We start from the raw sequence: 18,788 nt of genomic DNA on the forward strand, positions 1-18,788 counted from the left end.
ATGTTTACATGTCACGTCAACAGAAGTGACACCACACACAGCGGCAGGCGGCAAAAAAAGAAGCTCTGAAAAGCTGCTGTGCAGCACCAAACAGCTGACGGACACAGTTAGCAACTAGCTGCTGAGCAAAGTGGAGCGTTTAGCAGATAAAAGGCTTTGTGAGGTGATATAACACAGGTTTATTAGGTACTTAAAGGTCCAGTGTGTGGGATTTAGTGACATCTAGCAGTAAGGTTGCAGATTGCAGCCGACTTGAGGCCTTTCATTCTGTCTAAAAACAAATCTGTTTTCATTAAACCGGCGGAAACAAGTTGTGAACACAATATTGACAGACCTTATGAAGCTGATACAGTGAACTTGTTAGCAAACAGTTAGCTGTTTACGCATCCAGCCGTTACACAGCAACATTGTCTTTCACTGGAAGTCGTGTTTCTGACGTGTTAAAACCAATATTCGCTCTATTTTTGGTCTCTACCAACTTGTGAGAAATCTATCTGGCTCCTCAGCTGCTGAATGCTCCACTGTGTTCACCTTCTTGCTGTTTGGTGCTGAACAGGTGGTGAAGCTCATCTACAGATGTCGATAAGACGAGCAGGAAATAACTGTGGGAAAAATGTTGCCTGCATGACACCAGCGGATGTACATGAGAAAGATTGTTTTTGCTGATTGAATGCATGAATGGTTTCATTAACACTGTGTCAAAATACTGTGACGCTTCAATGCTTGAGCTGTTGTAGCTGCTCTGGATGAGCACTTCACTGTCACAGGTTTTTATTTCAGTGTCAGTGTTTCAAGGCTCTAGAAGTTTTCTAAATTCGTTAATATTTGAACGATCAACAGAAGTATTTTCCTGGTTCTGTCCAGTTCCCGGCATCTCATCCTGTCTCTCTGCAGCTGTCTATCATCATAAAGCAGAAATACCAAAAAGAAAAAATCTGTAGTTAGTTAAATTTTGGTTTGAAACTTTTAATGAGACAAAACTTTAAACAATAAATTACAAGAAATCTGGATAAATAAATATTTAACTATTTATGCATTACCTTCATTTTCAGTAACAGTGCTTTGATGAGAGAGCAACAGCAGTAAGAAAACAGGCTTAGAAAAAAAGCATTTTTATGGAAAATCAGACTAAACGATGAAGTCCAGCATCCCAGACGAGATCAGTCCTGCACCTAATTTGTTTTCCAGTAAATATCTTCATTAGGAGTTTTTGTAGAGGACGGGGTTCAATCCACGACTGGAAAACAGACCTCAACCGATGACCCAACTAGAGACTGGTTGTAAACTAACTTTAAAGCCTTGACCACACGTATACGGTATGATGCTGGGCCAGTAGGGGGCGACAAAGTCTGCATCAACAATATGTCAAATACCTACATGAGCATGTGTAGTGAGCTTATTATTCCCCTGGCGGTAATTACTTACAAACAATAGTTGCCATTTATTTGTAGTTATTTGCTACCACAAGTAAACTGACCTGGTCGGCCATTGTTCTTGTTTCAGACGCACGATGATTACACAAAGCAACGAAGGGCATGTCTGAACTGAACTCTCTGTTCAACATGTTCAGAATCCAGAGTTTTACAAAATCTCCACTTTAGAAGAAAATATGTTTCAGTGACATAAAACACAGTTTGCATGTGAATGTTGGTTTTGCTAAATATCCGTATACGTGTGATCGGGGCCTTTGGCTCCCCTGAACTTTCTGTGAATCACATGATGATGTGATTCACTCATCAGCTGTAAGTCATTGTACCACAGCAGACCAAACAGTGAGCCTGTATGAAGTGGCTCTGAGGTGAATCAGACACGTTTCAACAGCAGGTTTTAGGAGGAGTGGGAGTCCGAACCCGAGGGCCCGGCGTGACCACGTTACTGCAGGAGCGCAGTGTTCGAGAGGAGGTGTGAGGATAACAAAGAAGAGGTCCATGAGCGAATCGTTTCATCTGTCGATGGGTAATGAAGATTTCAAAATAAGGTCAAGCCTGTAGAGGACGGCTTGTCGGGAAGGAAGAGCTTCTTTACAGGCTGAATCCTCTGTGGCAGGTCCGAGTGTCACTGCAGCAGCAGGAGCGTCGGCTCCACTTCCTGTCGGCTGCACGGAGTCAGAGCTGGTTTCAAGGTTTCACCCTCAGCAGCTCTACAGCCCCTTCAGAGACGACACCTTCTTCTTCCGAGCAGCCAGCATCTCGTAGAAGGGGTCTTTACTGATGGCGGCTCTGTAGGTGGACGATGAAGGAGGGTTAGGTAACAAGACTTCCAGGAAAGCATCATCATCGTCATCATCATCACACTGATCAGAGTTTAAACGTGGCTCACTTGATGCTGTTGATCCATTCGTCCTTCTCCTCTGCGGTCGGGGCAGAGATTCTGTAGAACGTGTGGTTTCCCTCGACGACGCGTCCGTCTGCCTCCGTCTTGCAGGCCTTGATCACCTGATCTTTGTGGTCCGGGATGAAGAGCTCAAAGCAGTTCTGGGCAGAGCAGAACAAACAAGATGAGTCAGGAGATTTCAGGCAACATAGACCGTCAGACTAGTTTCGGTGTGTTTTGGGTTTGGAAGGAATAAACAGAAGATATGTAAAGAATCCAGGAACAACTGCTCTGCATCTGATCTCAGAGGACATCCAGCTGCCGTGGGTCCAGGATACATTCAGTATATCAACATTTACTGGAGAACAGAGGTGACATTTTAACATAATTCAATTAATCTTCATTTGAACTCGTGCATGTATTTATGCTGTTTTTCTGTGGTAGTTTCGGAAAGTTTGGATCTATGTATCAGCCATTTCCATCCCGTTTTCCTGACATGACACAGGGCCGAAGACAGCAGCAGAAATTAGTCATTTATATGACAGAATGCGGCGGAAAGAGAATAAAGAGTTTACCGGTTTCTTGGAGTCATCGACTTCTCTGATACTCAGATTTTCCAGTGGAATAATTCCTCTGGGTTCTTTATCCTTGTAAACAGTAAGGAAAGAAAATAAATTACAGTGAGACAGATCAGAGTTCTAACTGAAGCCTATATACAGTATGTAGCACACATCTGTCCTTCTAAGCTGCAATACAGCCAAACAGGAAGTACTTACAGTCGTGTACTCAAAGTAGTAGAGGCAGTTATCTGTGAGAATAAACCAGCGTCTCTTCCAGGTTTTAACTCGTCCACCTGAGGAGAGATTACAGGTGAGCTACAACGTCAGTAAAGACAGAAAACTCAAGTTGTTGGACTTAACATGAAGACAGCAACACTCTGAAGCGCAGTGATGGGACGAGTCACCGGGTTTAATCAAGCCCACTGATTGCAAAGACGAAAGCTGAGGTTAAAACTTGTCCAGCAGTTAGAAACAGATGTGAAACAGCTGTAATTTTTCACATCGTAAGCAGCAAACAGCGCAGGGTGAAATTAGGAACAGGATGTTCTTTATTCTGAATCGAGTGTGTGATGTGAAGGTGAATGCACACAGCCAGTGGGAGTAGAAAAGCAGGGCGGGGGTGGGTGGGTGGAAGGGCAGCTCAGAAGCAAAGCAGTGCATTAAAGCTGGGGAGGGAGAGGTGGGTACATACCTCCTGGAGTCAAAACCCATGAAACACAAACAAACAAGAAGAATGTCAACAAAAGAGTGATACACAAAAATACTTTGTTCTGTTCGGTCTCTTCATGTCAAAGGTGCTATTACAGATCCAGTCCACTAGAGGGCCCCGCAGCTCACACTGCCTAACAACAGGATGGCCTGGTCCAGACTGAACGGATTACACTCAAAGAAAATCAAATATTTCACACCATGTGGACACACGCACCGAGTTTCAGCAGCCACCCTTCCCTGTCGGGGTTGAAGAAGGTGTGTGTGAGGTCGTTCCCATCATCCTCTGGGATCTTAAAGGGCTCATTCTTGATGCTGTCGTACAGGTTCTGCAGAGACGGTGAGATGAAGATGAAGACATGCCGGAATAGGAGTTATCGGGTTGCATATGAGCATGAGTATAGGCAGGATATTTGCTGGGAGTCTTGTTTAAATAAAATAAGAGCAAAGATTGTTTTTGCATCTTCAAATCCTCTTTGTGGGCAGTTTTTCTGTGAAACGTCACTTTTGATTTTGGCTCGATTATCGTTTGAAAAGCCTGAATTCACGAGAACAAAACACTTTTACAATGTTAGAGTGTGTGTGTGTGTGTGTGTGTGTGAGGGGAAAACCCTTGAACTCTCATCTGTGTGTGTGTGTTTGTGTGAGATCCTGAACAGGATGCAGGTACAGAAACTGTTTTAGCTTACAGCTACTTTCTCACGCTAGATTTGTTGTGTTAAATTTCTCCTTTGGCTGTTTTTTGACTGAATTAGGAATTTTTCTAGTGTGATTTGGCAAAATTTACCGAGGTGGATAAAACCACTGTGTTCTCATGGTAGTATTTGTTTTTTCCTGTTTTTTCCTCACACACAAATATATAAGATCTGAGTATTTTCTGTGTTGTTTACATTGGAGCGGATCTATTTGAGGAATCTTCTCTCACCCTGAGCAGCTCCTCCGGCAGGTCTCCTCCATCGTTGATGCCTCTGTTCATGGCCGTGAACCTCTGAACGGACGGTTTGTCCTTCACGTTAGGGTTGTGTAGACTGGTGTTCAGCATGATCACAGCGAACGACAACACGTAACAGGTATCTGTAAAACAAGACAAAGTGCGTGTATGTGTGTGTGTTTTCAGGACTTAACCAGCAAAACAACAGAAATCTCCCTGTGCTTCTCAGTCACATCAGCTGATTCCAGTGGATTCAATTTTTGATGTGATGAGCTCAGAGGATATTTCCTGACAGCAGGTGGTGTTTGCAAGACAGAACTGCGCAACTATGCCTTAAAAAATATGATTTTACTAGAAGAGGAGATAAAAAAAATTTTTCTGGCTGCCATGACACTGGTGTCTCCTCGTTTCCTGAACACACACACGTATGTACCTGTGCTCTGAAACACTCCGGGGTTACAGCGACAGTATCTCTGGGCGAACGCCTCCATCATGCGGTCGATCTTCTGAGCCTCGCCGGGCAGCCGGAAGCTCCACAGGAACTGCCTGAGAGCCTGAACCAGGTTCAAGTCGGTGAACTCGTGCAACTCCAGGAAGGCGTGCAGAACGTCGATGTTGAAGTCATCTCTGCACGACACACACAGCCAGACGGTGGTGGTGGTGGGGGCAAAGAAGGAAAAACAGGATCAAGAGCTGAATGCGGCTCTGGTTAGCTCACTGAGTTGGCAGCTAAAAGAGTTGGATAGATGTGATGAATCAGATAAAAACAGATCATCTGAATGGATGATCTTTTAGAACCGCTAAGCTCATATAATACAGAATACTATAATACATTTGATAAGTTCTGATTCGTCCTCGGAGCTTCACATGTACAAACGTACAGCTGTGGAGAATATTAGAACAGTTTTCACAGAACAAGTGACAGCAGCTGAAGCACAGGTGTAAATACAACAATGAATGATGGCTGAATTCCATTTAGCTGCTTCAGTTTCAGGGTCCTGGTGTCACTTACCTCTCCCCGAGGTAGTCGCCGATAGCCGTCTTATTAAGCCCCTCACCCTTGTAGAGAAACTTGGCGATGTCATCGCTGGTGTTTTTTAGGAGGGAGCTGTCAATCAAGAAGCGAATCCCCTGAGAGAATATAAGAACAAAACTCAGTCTAGACATCACACATTAAAACAACCGGCTGCTGGTGAGCGCCATCTAGTGGGCTGCAGAGGCAGTGGTACTACCAAATGGTTAGGTTGAATTCACATGCGCTCATGAATTAACATATATTATACAAACATAGAGTTCAATGATCAGTTAGGTCTGAATATCACCACACCAGTCACAACACATCGTCAGGTAGAGTGTTAAATGTTCCCTCTGATGCAGCGACACAGAATAGATCAGTTTTTGAAATGAAAAAGTGATGCAGGAGACAACCCTGCGCCGGTAAACGCTCCAAAGAGAGTAGTGAGGAAATATGACCCTGAATACATTAAACCTGGATTCATGACGGCAGTGTGTTCACATCCTGTCACAGCCCAGTTCATTTTTTTCTCCTTTTTTGTTTCTCATTTATTTGGGAAGGTTGTCCTCGGAAATGTTTTAACAATTACAAGCACTGAAAACACAAACTCAATATGGCAGAAAAGAAGACGATGCAGCTGCATCACTTGTTATATTAATTTGTCCAAGACAAAGTGTCAGTTTCACCACAGTCTTAACTTCAATCTGAAGTTTATGGTTTTGAGTTCATTTAAAGGAAAAACTAAAATCTCTGGTTGCAGTTTCTTCTGTGTAAAGACTGTTTTCTGTTTTATTATCACTGTAAACTCATTGTCTTTGGGTTTGGGGCTGTTGGTACCTCAAACAACATCACCTTGGACTGTTCATTATTTCCTGAGGTTTTAAAGACTAATTGATAAGCTGATTAATCAAGAAAATAACACACAGATTGATGGACAATGACGATAATCGTTAGTTGCAGCCACACACCGATGTCTTAGTTGAAGGAAGAGTCTGATGATTTATTCTCACCTTCTTGGGGTCCATGTTGAACTTCTTTCGGCCCATCGCCATCTGTTTATTCCTCTGCATACTTTTCCTAAAAACATGAGACAGAACAGAAGATCAATAACACTTCTGCAAACACACTGTTAGAGTGTTGAATCACCACCAAACCCACTGATGCTGAGAACACCAGTGCTGCAGTGTTTCTAACTGACTCTGCACAAGTCGCTCTTCTTCTTTGGAATCGTTTTCCCGTGCACGGCTGCATTACTCATGCACTACCACTGCCATCGTGTAGCACACGGTAGCTAGTAAACCATGAAACAAGCAGAGGTTTGTGCGTTTGATGAACAGAGTCAAAGGTGAGCAGGTACACTCGAGCTGCAGGTGAGCAGCAGGGGGGTGGAGGTAGAGGCGGGGCTTATTTGCATATTCATTCATATATCTGTGCATACTAAATAAGGTAAAGGTGTAGAGTTACATCTACATCATTTTCCAAAATGTTACATAAAGATATGTGCAGACAGCCACATGGTTCACAGCAAACTGCCTTTCATGGTTCAAAACATCAATGATGATCATGATCAGTTCAATCAGTAACGGGGCCTAGAAGTTGAACTCAAATTTTAAGTTTAATGAATTGATTGAAGGATAAATGTGTGAAAAATGTGAGTGTGTGTTGTTACTTGTAATCTAAGCCATTTAAAGGCATTTTTCATGGAAATAATAATAATAATATGTAATTTTCATTAACACATTACTTTTTAGGGGTTTAATCAAGGCGGGGAAAGAAATTTTAATTTTCTCTATTAAGCAGAAATGGCACACACTTTGAGAAAAAACATTCATTCTCAACCTTAGGGACTCATATCACATCCCACAGCCTTCTTCAGCTGAAGAGGGTGAAGCTTTCAATACAGCTGAACGTTCCCAGAATAACCAGACCTTGTGTTCAAAATATTTAGCACTGAATACCTCTGGGTTTTAAATTGAAGACATTTCTTATCTTTCTACAAAATATATAACACATTAATCAATAATGTAATTAATCTACAGTTTCACACTGCGTTGTGAACATCTGAGTTTTTTCAGGTCCTTTTCTGTCCTTCCCCATGTTTGCACTTCCATTAAATCAAAGGCTGAGTGGACCATAGCTGCCCACGCTCAAGCATAGAAAAGGCTGTTGAGAGATACTTCACCTCTCTTCAGTCAGGCCCAGGTTTTCAATCTCATTGGTCACCTCTGCTATCTCATCCTTCAGCCTCTGAGAGCAGACAGAGAGAGAGGAGGAGAGTTGGTGAAACAACAGCAGACATATACATGTGATGTGTGTGTGACGTCTGACCCTCCTGGAGACGCTTTGATCTCACCGACAGCACAATGCATCACACAAGGCCGTCTGTTCCAGCTACATCTCGCTGGCCGACGCATCCAGACAAGCACTTCGTACTGAAGAGATGACCCATAAAAACCCCTAAAAGTGCAGACGTGATTCACTCTCTCAGACGGACTCATTCTTCCTCCCGGCAGGAGTTATGTGGAACAGCCGCCCTCTGCAGAAAATCCTCTCTGGGAGCTGTAGCACCTGTTCTGGGGTCAGAGTCGACCACCATTCCCCTGCTTCCCTCTCTCCGTGCTCCTCCTCTCCCCTGTGCTGACCCAGATTTATCCGCCTGCCCCCCCTCCACGACTCCCTCCCGGGTCTGTTCGAGAGTCCCACTGGTGAGGAGACGGGAATATGCAGGATCAAAGACTTTGACTGGCTTAGTGGAGTTGCTCCGGAGAGCTCAGAGGTTATGGGAGGAAAGAACAGAGCAGAGAAACAGATGGAGAAACACCGAGGCCAGCAGAAAAGATAATGAACTGAGATAATTATAGAAGAGAGGGAGGCGGAGGGGGCCGGTGTCTCAGATTAGAGCTACAACCATCTACAGCTCTCAGTGACTGTGTATATGTGTGAAAACCAGACAAACACGGTAAATCACTACACTTGTCTGGATTCCTCCGTGTGCGTTTCCATGGTTACACCCTACAAACGAACAGCGTCCTCTGTCTCCATTACTGGAATATTTCATGGCTCATTACACATCAGCCCTCCGGGGCACGACGGGGCAGGGCTTAGAGGAGGGAAACGGCGAACGGGAGTCGACCTTGGTAATAAACTCCATCAATCTACTCGCACAGCGTCGCCGCCCGGAGGCCATGCGTGTGCGTGTTTTCTTTGTCTGTGAGTGTTTTGGGTGTCCACCTTGCTGACTGAGCACTAGGGATGAGGTTCGATAACATTTGATCAAATCTGAATCCTTCCTTTTGAATCTTTTTGGTTAGTTTGTACTTGGAACCTGATCCAAAATTACCCCTGCTATGGGAACCCGTCCCTACTGTGAATTACTTCTAGCTGGTTTTTAAATGCTGATAGCAACATTTTTGTGTGGAGCGTTGGTAGAAAACCTTGCGAGACGACATTTACAGCATCACAAGACACAAAAACCTTCCAGTGAAACCAGACGAGCAAAAATGCTCAAGGGACGGTTCAAGTCTTTGTAACTCCACTGTAAGTGATGAGGGACGACTAAATGCACAGTCCTCCTCTCCTGTTTAAAAATGCACTCTAAAGATCATCTGAAGCTAGCAAAGCTACAGTCCTTTTAGTGCAAACCTTCCTGTTTATGTTCTCACAGGCAGTGTTTCTTTGCTGAGCTGCTGTGGTGGGATGGTTAGAAACAGGAGGAATTTTGTATAAAAAGACTCATCAGGACTACAGATTTTTGTCCCCTATCACACTAGAATCATGTTAGAACAGAATCTCTTCCCAGCCAGATTACAGCATCCAATGATTAGCTGACTGACAGAAACTACAGAAATAATTTTAATAATAAATTATCTGTAAATCTGTAAATCTAATATATACATAGAGAAAGATGCAAAATATTATCTGATTCCAGATTCTCAAATGTTTCCTGCTTTAAATCAATCAATCTCTAACTTTTGCCTGCTAGTTGGGCAAAATAAGCGATTTATGAACCATTAATCAGAAAAATTACAGTGGGCTGTCAATAATGGGGCTGTAAGTAATGATTATCTATTTATTTATTATCAATTAATCTGGCATTACATTTGGTCTATACTTTACATCACTGGTTTTTAAAGCTCATGTTCACGTCATCAAATCGCTCTACAAATAGTCCAACACTCAAAGACATTCAGGTTATTATCAAGGTTATTAAGACAAAGAAAAGCAGAATTAGCATATTTTTTGCTTGAAAACGTACTTAAAGAAGTAATCAAAATAGTTGACATTCAATTTTTCTGTCAATTAGTTAATCTATTAATTGACAAATTGTTTCACCTCTGATGAAAACTGTTTGCAGCCCTGAAGTCCACATTAGTTGCCAACACAAGATAGATAAATATGAGGTGTTGGCTTGGTATGTTGGGCTTTTATTTAACTTTTAACATTTATCTGTAGTTTTTGTTCATGAGGATAAGGCCAGCTGTCCCTTAGCATCTTGCCAAACAAATGTACCCAGATAAGGAGCTGACACAGACAATCCCGCTAATTTATTTAAGGTTATAGGAGGAACTGAAGCAGGGGGTGAACCTGTCCCCCTGGGCACACAGAGCTAGAGGACACACACACATATATATGTGGTCCACCCCCCCTTCTACACATGCACCCCACACAAAGAGGATCATCTATCGTGAATGCGTACAGTAACGCTCTGGTGGTCATACGCCTATACTCCCCCACCCCCTACCCTCCACCCATACATATCCACACACGTACACACACACAGTCCCTAGGCTCACTGGTCTAGACACGAAGGTCCAAATCTATTCAAGGACACAGAGAGAAGAAAGAAAAACCTGAACAATGTGATGTTAAGGGAAAAGTGGAAATGCAAACACTGCACTGTGCGATCTTGTCATTGCTGCAAAGGTCATATAAAGTCATATAAACACTAAAACAGGTTTTGCCAGTCGTAATTATTCCTCCTGTTCATCCTGACCATTAAAAGATCTCTTCCAAATGCACTGTCAGCGGAAGTGATGGGAGACAGTCCTCGTTCTGTGCAAAGGTTTATCTGAAGCTAATATCTGAGTCACATAAATCAAGTGGAGGTCTTCCATTAGTGCTTTTAGTACCAAATTCCCTCTTTTGTTACCTCCATCGCAGCTCAACAGAGAAATACTGTCCAGGAAAACACAAAGGGGGGATTTTATATTAAAAACACTAACTTTGGAGGATATCCAGTTGATTTGTCTAACTCAGACAGCTGAATATTAACATTTCTGAATACATTTTTTGCACATTTTTTAGATTTTGTCCCCCACCACTCACATTGTAAAAGCTGTTCATTTTCTAAAATGTTACATAAAGATATGTGCAGACAGCCACAATGGTTCACAGCAAACTGCCTTTCATGGCTCAAAACATGTTGTTTACATTAATGTTTAACAAATTGATTGAAGGGATAAATGTGTGAAAAATGTGTGAGTGTGTGCTGTTACTTGTATGTCGTGCAGTAGCTCTTGTTTTCTGCGGCGAATGCTTTCCAGCTCCTGTCTCTCCTCTGGACTGAGGTCATCAGGCACTGAGAAGAAAAGTACATGTAGCAGTCAAATACAAAGATCACACACACACACACACACACACACACACACACACACACACACACACACACACACACACACACACACACACACACACACACACACACACACACACACACACACACACACACACACACACACACACATAAAAAGGAAGAAGAGAGACCTGAGAGTCCCACTGCTCTGGGTCTCTATGGCAACACAATTTTGATCCATCAAATTACCCCCCAACATCCAAACCACAAAGTGGACGATGAAATCGACCCTGTTTATCTTACACAGATGTGTGTATATACACACACACTGCCAACAACTCAGTATTGAGAAGGAGTCAACATGAAATAATAAGAACTATATTCTCTTTTTTAGTTGCTAGTTCATCTAATGAATAAGAGAATTGAGACTTTTTTTAAAGGAGCTGAGTGGCTACGTGGGTGTACTGATATCTTACTGCATATGTTAAGCTCAAATGCCGCCTTATATTTAATACTTGCAGTTAACTGTACATGGCCGAGTGTGTACTGTGATAGAACAGAAGTTCGTGTGCCCACAGACACACATGATATCTGCTGAGGAACGATAAGGTAAGGAGGGAAACGTGGATCTGTCAGTCACTGACTTGTAGTTTTTCTCAAGAAAACTTGACAGAGAAGAAAAGCGAACAAGAAAGATTCAATTCCAGTAATAAAAGAAGAGTTAGAGAGGAATTATTGTGCTTATCTGCATGTTTCGTGTTTAAAACCTAAAGATTTTCAAACATCTCGCCTCTGCTCTGTCAGCTATAATTGCTGTTTCTCTCCACTGGGGGTCTCATAATAATGCTTCTGCTACGGCTGCTTTCTGAGGCTCATAAAATTCTCTAACCAGTGACAAAGGTGAAGGAAAGGCACAATTTTTGCCAAGTAACAAGGAGCCACAGAGGACATATCAAGCTGTGGCTGCTGCCATTTGTCTGCCTCATTAGGAGAGTCAAGCTGAGGGATTCAAATAAACACTTCATTTCACTTTGCCATCATGACCAAATCACTCAGTGTCAGCCTCTGGAGCGACAGAGCGCTCAATAAATATATCAATTAAAAAACAGCTTTTTATGAGCCCAAAACCACCAATTCCTAACCATTAAAAACATTACTGCAAGAAACTTCTGAAATGGAAGTCTGCTTAACCGTATTATTAGACCTCTGAGGCACTGAATTCATTTTTGATGAAAGACGTGAGCTTGAAAGTTCACAACAACAGTAGTTTGACAAAAAAAAATCCTAACTCAAGGTCCACTTTTCTCAGAGCTTTGTCAGTTTTTCTTCAGCAGATGGAGTTTATAGCAGCTCCAGTCTACCTGTACATGTATATAACATACAATGATGTAGACGGCTGCAACAAGTGTCTCCTTTGTCGATTAACCTGACACCTGATTATTTTCTTTACTAAAATGTAAAATGTCAGAAAATAGTGAAATAGTTTAGAAAACTTTTGTTGTATCCAACTAAGAAAACTCAACCTCATCATGATAGAAGACACAAAAACTGAACAAATAGTCGCATTTTAGAAGCAATTCTTGCTTACAGTTACTTAAACTATTAAACCACTTTCTAAATTGTTGCAGATTAATATTCTGTCAATCAACTAGTAAACAAACTGATTGTTTCATCTCTACAAACATACATACGATCATTTAAAATTCCTATCATAGGTCCTTCCACAAAAAAAAGAGATGCGGTAGAAAGCTCCAGAAAAAACTAGTAGAAGGACCATTAGTTAAGTTTTTACCTCAGGACATGCATTCACTCTGACCATGTACAATGCAAATTAAGTATCGCCCATGATGGCGTGACAGGTGCCACAGCTTTGGATACTGATATCATTTATATACTGCAAACACACAGACAGTGACGCACTTGTTCATTACACACACATACCCCTCGCCCACAGAGAGAGATTTAAGTAGGCCGGAGCAGCTCTTATTATAAACCTGGGGACAAGAATAACGCACCATTGTGAGCAGAGAGGCAGTGAAACTGGCATTCACACTCCTCTCTGTAGCTCTTCGTTAGGAGAGGAAATAGAGTGGATTCATGACGGCTTATGAAACAATGTCATATCATCCTCCTCTCAAGCGTAAAACACATACATTTTGATGTAAATAACAACACGCGTCTTCAACCAGCTTCTCTGCACAGTCGAGGTCACAGTGTGTGTTTGTGTTGGCAAGTAATGGGACACTTTGTCATGGCAATGCTGCTGCTGATTAGCCGCTATAGACCAACATATCCAGGACACCTGAAGTTCAAGCTTGTTACTTCTACTTCCACGCTCTGCTTTGTAAAGTTACGCAACACTTCACATCCTCTGAAGACGCAATGACATCCGCAAGTAAAGCTAAAACCACAAGTATGTGTATGTTCTGGCTGGGTTTCCGGCTCTCATGAGCTTTCTGAGGAAGCTGTGACGACACACACGCGCACTCATTCAGATAACTTAGAGCAAAACCACTCAAATGCAGAAGCTCTGATGACGCACTGAACACCTACACATTCGTGTCATGATACTGAGGCTCCTACCAGAGAAAGCTGCTGTCTGCTGAGTGACTTCACCACCAGTCTCAATGCTCCCAGTATTCCCAGTGCAGCCGAAAACACAAAGTCCTTTAGTATTTAGCAGTTTGTTTCTTACTCCAGATATTTCTATAGCTCCAGCTCCAGCACAAGTCGAACTTTGACAGCAATTCCAGTGCAAAACAGCCAGTTTCCTGCAGTCCAGTCTCCTGACTCCAACAACACAAGAATAATCCAGTCCTGTCCAAGCCCTCCAATCCCAGTCCCAATCCTGTGGCCCTCTAGTACAGCCTCCCTGCTTCTTAATCCTCAGGCACTCATTCCAGCAGAGGGGAGAGAGGAGGGGAGCCGGCCTGCAGCTAAATGAGGATGAGGACGAGTATGTTCATGGGTGTGTGTATGTGTGCGTGTGTGTGTGTGTGAGGGGAAAACCCTTGAACTCTCATCTCTCTCCCCCCTCCCCTCTGTCCATCTTTACTCCTCCCTCAGTGAGCACAGCGTCAAACACAGGCTCCCCCACGTGGACACCGGTGTCCGAGGGAGGAAGAAGGTGGGGAGTGTCTTCAAAACAGACGTGAGGTTGGTCACCTCTGCTCCTGGACAACACCCAAAATGTGACAAATAAATGACTAAACAACACCCCTCTGTCGTGGCAGAATTAAATCATTCTTCATTCTTCTGCATACACGTACACCAACAACAGCTCCCTCATTGGTCCGTCTCATTATTTCACCCAGAGGATGGCAGCTGACCCAGCACCAGAGGCAAAGCAGTTTGGTTATGAAAATTATCTGTTTGAGATTGAGAGTTTCAGTGTCTGGCACTGTTCAAGGCAATAATGGCCTGTTTCTGTGTTTACAAGGCTGTAATTGTCTGTTTCAATGGCTCCTGGCCTGAGGATAACAAGCACAACGGAGTGATATAATACTGCGGTTATGGTAAACTCCCTGGTGACTGATCGCATTCACACAGCTCTAAGGCTCGAAAGTCCAACAAGGAGGCAGGAACAAATCCAACGGCAGAGGAAAGAACAGGAGAGAACAAAAAGTGCCCCCTGACACAGAAAAGAAAAACATCCTTATGTGACAGAGAGAGGAAGTGAGGAAATCTGACAGCCTCAGCTGCTCTCCCAGGGTGGAAAAGCCTTTTTTAAAGTAAAGTACCTTTCAGGTGGGGAAAAAAGCCATCAAAATGGACAACCAGTATTATAACTCTGCTTCAAAATAAGGTGGCACTCGGTCTGTCAAGTGGAAAAAAAGATATGAAAAGCTACCTGTGTTGCTGATATGTCCTACTTTTCAGTGGCAGGACAATTTATGTTACTGGTGGTCCATTTTCATAGTTCTGGCTGAATGAACCATCTTATTTTAAAGCACATTTGGTCCTTGGCTTTGACGGTTTTCCCCCCAGATACCTCACTGACACACTAGTGCAGTTATGGAGAAGCTGATTTATAATCAGCAAAAACAATTCACGTTGATGTCATGTTGTTGTAGCACATTCTCCCTCTCTGCATTGACCTTCTGTGGTTTTATCCAGTCTCCTGTTGCTGACGGTGTCCAACACTTTGAACACAAGTTGGGAAACTGAGCAGCGAAATGCAGCCAAGCCAAGTCAACTTAACGCCGAAGTGTGTTTGAGGGCAATTCCTTCATATCCGACCGATAAAAGGGTGCATTGATTGTATTTATAGACAGGCGAACTATACACTTCTGCACAATGAGCACGAACCCCCATGAGGTCTGGCCTCAATCCAGATTAATAATAATGGATCCCTTGTGCCAGCTAATAAACACTGCCAAAGAGTATTAACGAATCTGTCAAACGAGGACTTGTTGCGTTCACTCTGCTGACAGGAAATTAAACGCCAAAACAACCAAAACTACCTGGAAACAAGATAATACGGAAATGCCCGCTTCGCTCATCTAGCGTTAGATAAAGTTACGTTAGTTGCTAGTTTGCTAGCTTATCTGGTTAGCCTCTAGGTTAGCCCTCCTGCTCACTGTAACTAGCCTTAAAGCGGGTCAGGAAACTTACCAACTCCGTCTTCCGACTTCAAAACCATGTTTGTGCTGTTGCTCCGCGCTGGCTTGGACAGCAGCGCTAATTTTGTAACTTTAAAGTTAAGTTAAGTTAAATTAAGGCCGAAAGGTATCTCTATTTTGTCACTCCGGAACCGTTAGACGGGCAGTTAATGACTGTCTGTGGAGACAGCCGGTGTTGGGGCAGGATGACGGGGGCGTGGCTTCAACGGCAGCAGCCAATCAGAGAGCAGTTAAACACAAATGAACGATCTGCCTTTATATTTGTCTATCTGTCTGTCCATCAATCAAAAAATACTCATGGTGGGTCCAAATGATGAAATACTGTAGTAAGTCAGAATCTTAACTTAATGGAGTATAAAATAAGACTAAACTGTCGACTTTTAAAGTTAATTCTGATGACATTTTGAGTCATAATTGTGACAGTATGTCAGAAATGTCAATTTTAGATCATATCAATGAGATACTAATCGCAATTTTGGGATAGCATCTCCTCTCTGACTCAGTAGCTAATTATCTCATCATTTTGCCTTTTTTGCAGCCAGCCTGTCTTGTTATTTGGACTTTCATAATTTTGAACGTTTGTCATTCATTTCACTTTTATTCTTTGGTGTCTCCATAAGCGTATGTGTGCGTGCTTAAATCTGAAAGTGTACTGATGGATGTGTGCAGGCATAGTGTAAATCTCTATCTCTATGGGTGTAGCTGCATTCCCACAAAAACAGTTTTAATGTCTTTTGGCCTGGTGATATGTGCAAATATTCCACTTCCACAAGTTTTAACACTCCACCCTGTAGTTGGTGATGAAAGGCTTGGCAAAGTGACACAATATTCTCTTCATTGAAGCAGGAAGAGGATACAGGACTCAACAAGAGGTGAAAAAAAAAACAATTAAAATTAAAGTAATAAAGAGGAGAGAAATATTTATCCATATGGGTATGAAGACTGAGGAAGCAGGTTTGATTTCAGAGATAAATGTCTTGTGTGTGAGGGAAAGAGGAAGGGAGAGGAGAGGATGCAGGGAAGGATAGAGGAAAGGAGGGCAAAGGATTGCAGCTGTGCGCTTGAATCAGTGCTTTATTCAGACTTTGGACACACCAAAAACAGGATATGCTGAGGAGGGCTAGGGAAGAACTGCTGCAATTTAACATTTAAAGGGTCAGCTCACAGCAAACACAAAAGACATTTTTTTCCCTTCTAGTTAGTAACAAGCTGTGAACCAGTTTCATGGGGACTATTTCTTTGGTAGAGAGTAGCATGTGAGGCCTGTGGATTGTCCAGAGAAACAACATTGCCTAAGAAAGAAGTCACTGTTGATTTTTCATTTTCACCACAAGTAAAATCCCATTCATCTCCATTGAATAGAGGCCACATGAGTGAGACAACGAATCAACTGTTTAATACTTAGAAACAGCAAAACGTAAAGATATTAACCATTTTCAGAGGAAGCTACAATAACCGATTGTGTAGGCTAGGATAAAAGGTTTATCTGTGAAATAATCACAGTGTCAGAGGCCTCAAGGCAGAGAAAGACTGAAGAAGAAAGCAGAGGAAATTACAAGAAAAACGAGGGGGAAGTCCAGCTGCAGAATCATAAAAGCTGCACGGCACATGGAAATAACCTGGGTGAGCACCGTGCTGCTTTCATTGTGAGTGGATGGCTTTTGAATGAGCACAGTGATACAGTGTGAACGCACCTGCAGAGAGGGAGCGCAGTGGGCAGCGATGGAGATTATGTCACTCCAGCACCCACCGGAGAGGGGGATCCTGGACCAGAGGATGGTGGGTGTGCGTCATGTCCACACATCAAGACCACCATCTCACACAGACGCGCACAGTTTTGCCTGACTCGTGTGCGCGTGAACACAGAAAATGTCAAAAACACAGCATGGTGCGCGCACACACACACATACACGCACACAGAGCACTCTGTGTCTTGATAACCTAACAGAAAATCACCACGGCAACAGAACACTAATAGCACTTTGAGCCAGTCTTGCTCTCTATGTCTGGCTGTTTTTTTCTTCTTATTTATTTCTATCAAGAGTCACGCAAACTCAACATTTAACCAGAAAAGACCTGTAATAATAACACGGATGGCAACTGATCCATAAAGCACTTAAAAAAAAAAAAGAAAAATCATGTTTACACAGCTCAAAATGAAGGCTGTTTACTTGTCAAGGCTAAAAAAAGAAGCTCACAAACACTTCAAAACACATTTTTAGTTCCTAAGACGACAGAAAAGTGCGTTTTGTTTTAAAGGCACTCACCTGTGGCTGCAGCAGGTGCCCCTGGTCGCACAGAAGGACAGAGAAATGCCTGGAAACTGGAGGCACACAGCTCACTCACAGTCCCCATCACAACACAAGTGAGTGCCCAGGAGTTTATGACAAAAAAAAGCGTTCGAGGCTAACAGCGTCCTTTTCTCCCCTTTAACTCGGCATCATATTTAAGTAAAAGGGGGCTGAATCAGCTGCGGCCCTTGAAAAAGCCGGGCTTTTAGTGTTTTCACTGCCGACTGCCACCAGACTCTGACGGACTCTCACAGAAAACACTCTCTGCTCTCCCTCTCTCTCCTCCTCCCTCCTCGCTCTTGTTCACACACTTGACCTCACTCCTGAATTCAGCCTCACACACTCCACGCTCGCACTACTACGCGCACAAAAAAACCTCTATGATACATGCTAATTTTTAGAGAAGAAAAAAAAATCGTTTTCACATAAAAAGGACGCGTGTATACCGTAGACACACACCCACTGCTGTGTCACTCTGAACAGTTGTTAAAGTATTCTTGGAAGTGATGACAAATGTACACACAACCTCGTATCCTCCTGTTTCACACCTACACACACACACACACACACACGCACACATCACAGCCCAGTTTAGTTTAGTCAGAGCTGAGTAAACACACACAAACATGCGCAGACGCATAAGCTATGTTGCATATCAGTGGTGGAAGATGTACTAACACCCTTTATTTCAGTTAAAGTACCAATACAACAGTGTAGGTTTTTCAAAATGAAGTATTTCAGGGGTTTTACTGCCAACATGTAACCGTGATGTCTTT

The 18,788-nt window shown here is 42.9% G+C and overlaps 1 protein-coding gene across 3 annotated transcripts; it reads right to left on the reverse strand.

Moving 5' to 3' along the window:
- Nucleotides 1–956: 956 nt before the first annotated feature.
- On the reverse strand, nucleotides 957–18,254 carry cyth1b (cytohesin 1b). Of its 3 annotated transcripts, none has more exons than XM_041963271.1 (12): nucleotides 17,989–18,254; nucleotides 11,023–11,105; nucleotides 7,710–7,774; nucleotides 6,538–6,604; nucleotides 5,525–5,643; nucleotides 4,946–5,139; nucleotides 4,507–4,655; nucleotides 3,798–3,910; nucleotides 3,090–3,168; nucleotides 2,889–2,960; nucleotides 2,320–2,474; nucleotides 957–2,219 (listed from the first exon to the last, which is right to left on the reverse strand). In XM_041963271.1, the coding sequence occupies exons 1-12, from the start codon at nucleotides 18,074–18,076 to the stop codon at nucleotides 2,141–2,143; spliced, it is 1,263 nt and encodes a 420-aa protein (XP_041819205.1). In that variant the 5' UTR covers nucleotides 18,077–18,254; the 3' UTR covers nucleotides 957–2,140. The 3 variants fall into 3 exon arrangements, with proteins under 3 accessions (XP_041819205.1, XP_041819206.1, XP_041819207.1); XM_041963272.1 differs by lacking the exon at nucleotides 17,989–18,254 and adding an exon at nucleotides 15,714–15,875; XM_041963273.1 differs by lacking the exon at nucleotides 17,989–18,254 and adding an exon at nucleotides 13,683–14,033.
- Nucleotides 18,255–18,788: the final 534 nt, after the last annotated feature.

This window comes from Chelmon rostratus, chromosome 21 (genome assembly GCF_017976325.1).
Source record: "Chelmon rostratus isolate fCheRos1 chromosome 21, fCheRos1.pri, whole genome shotgun sequence".
NCBI classification, from domain to species: domain Eukaryota; kingdom Metazoa; phylum Chordata; class Actinopteri; order Chaetodontiformes; family Chaetodontidae; genus Chelmon; species Chelmon rostratus.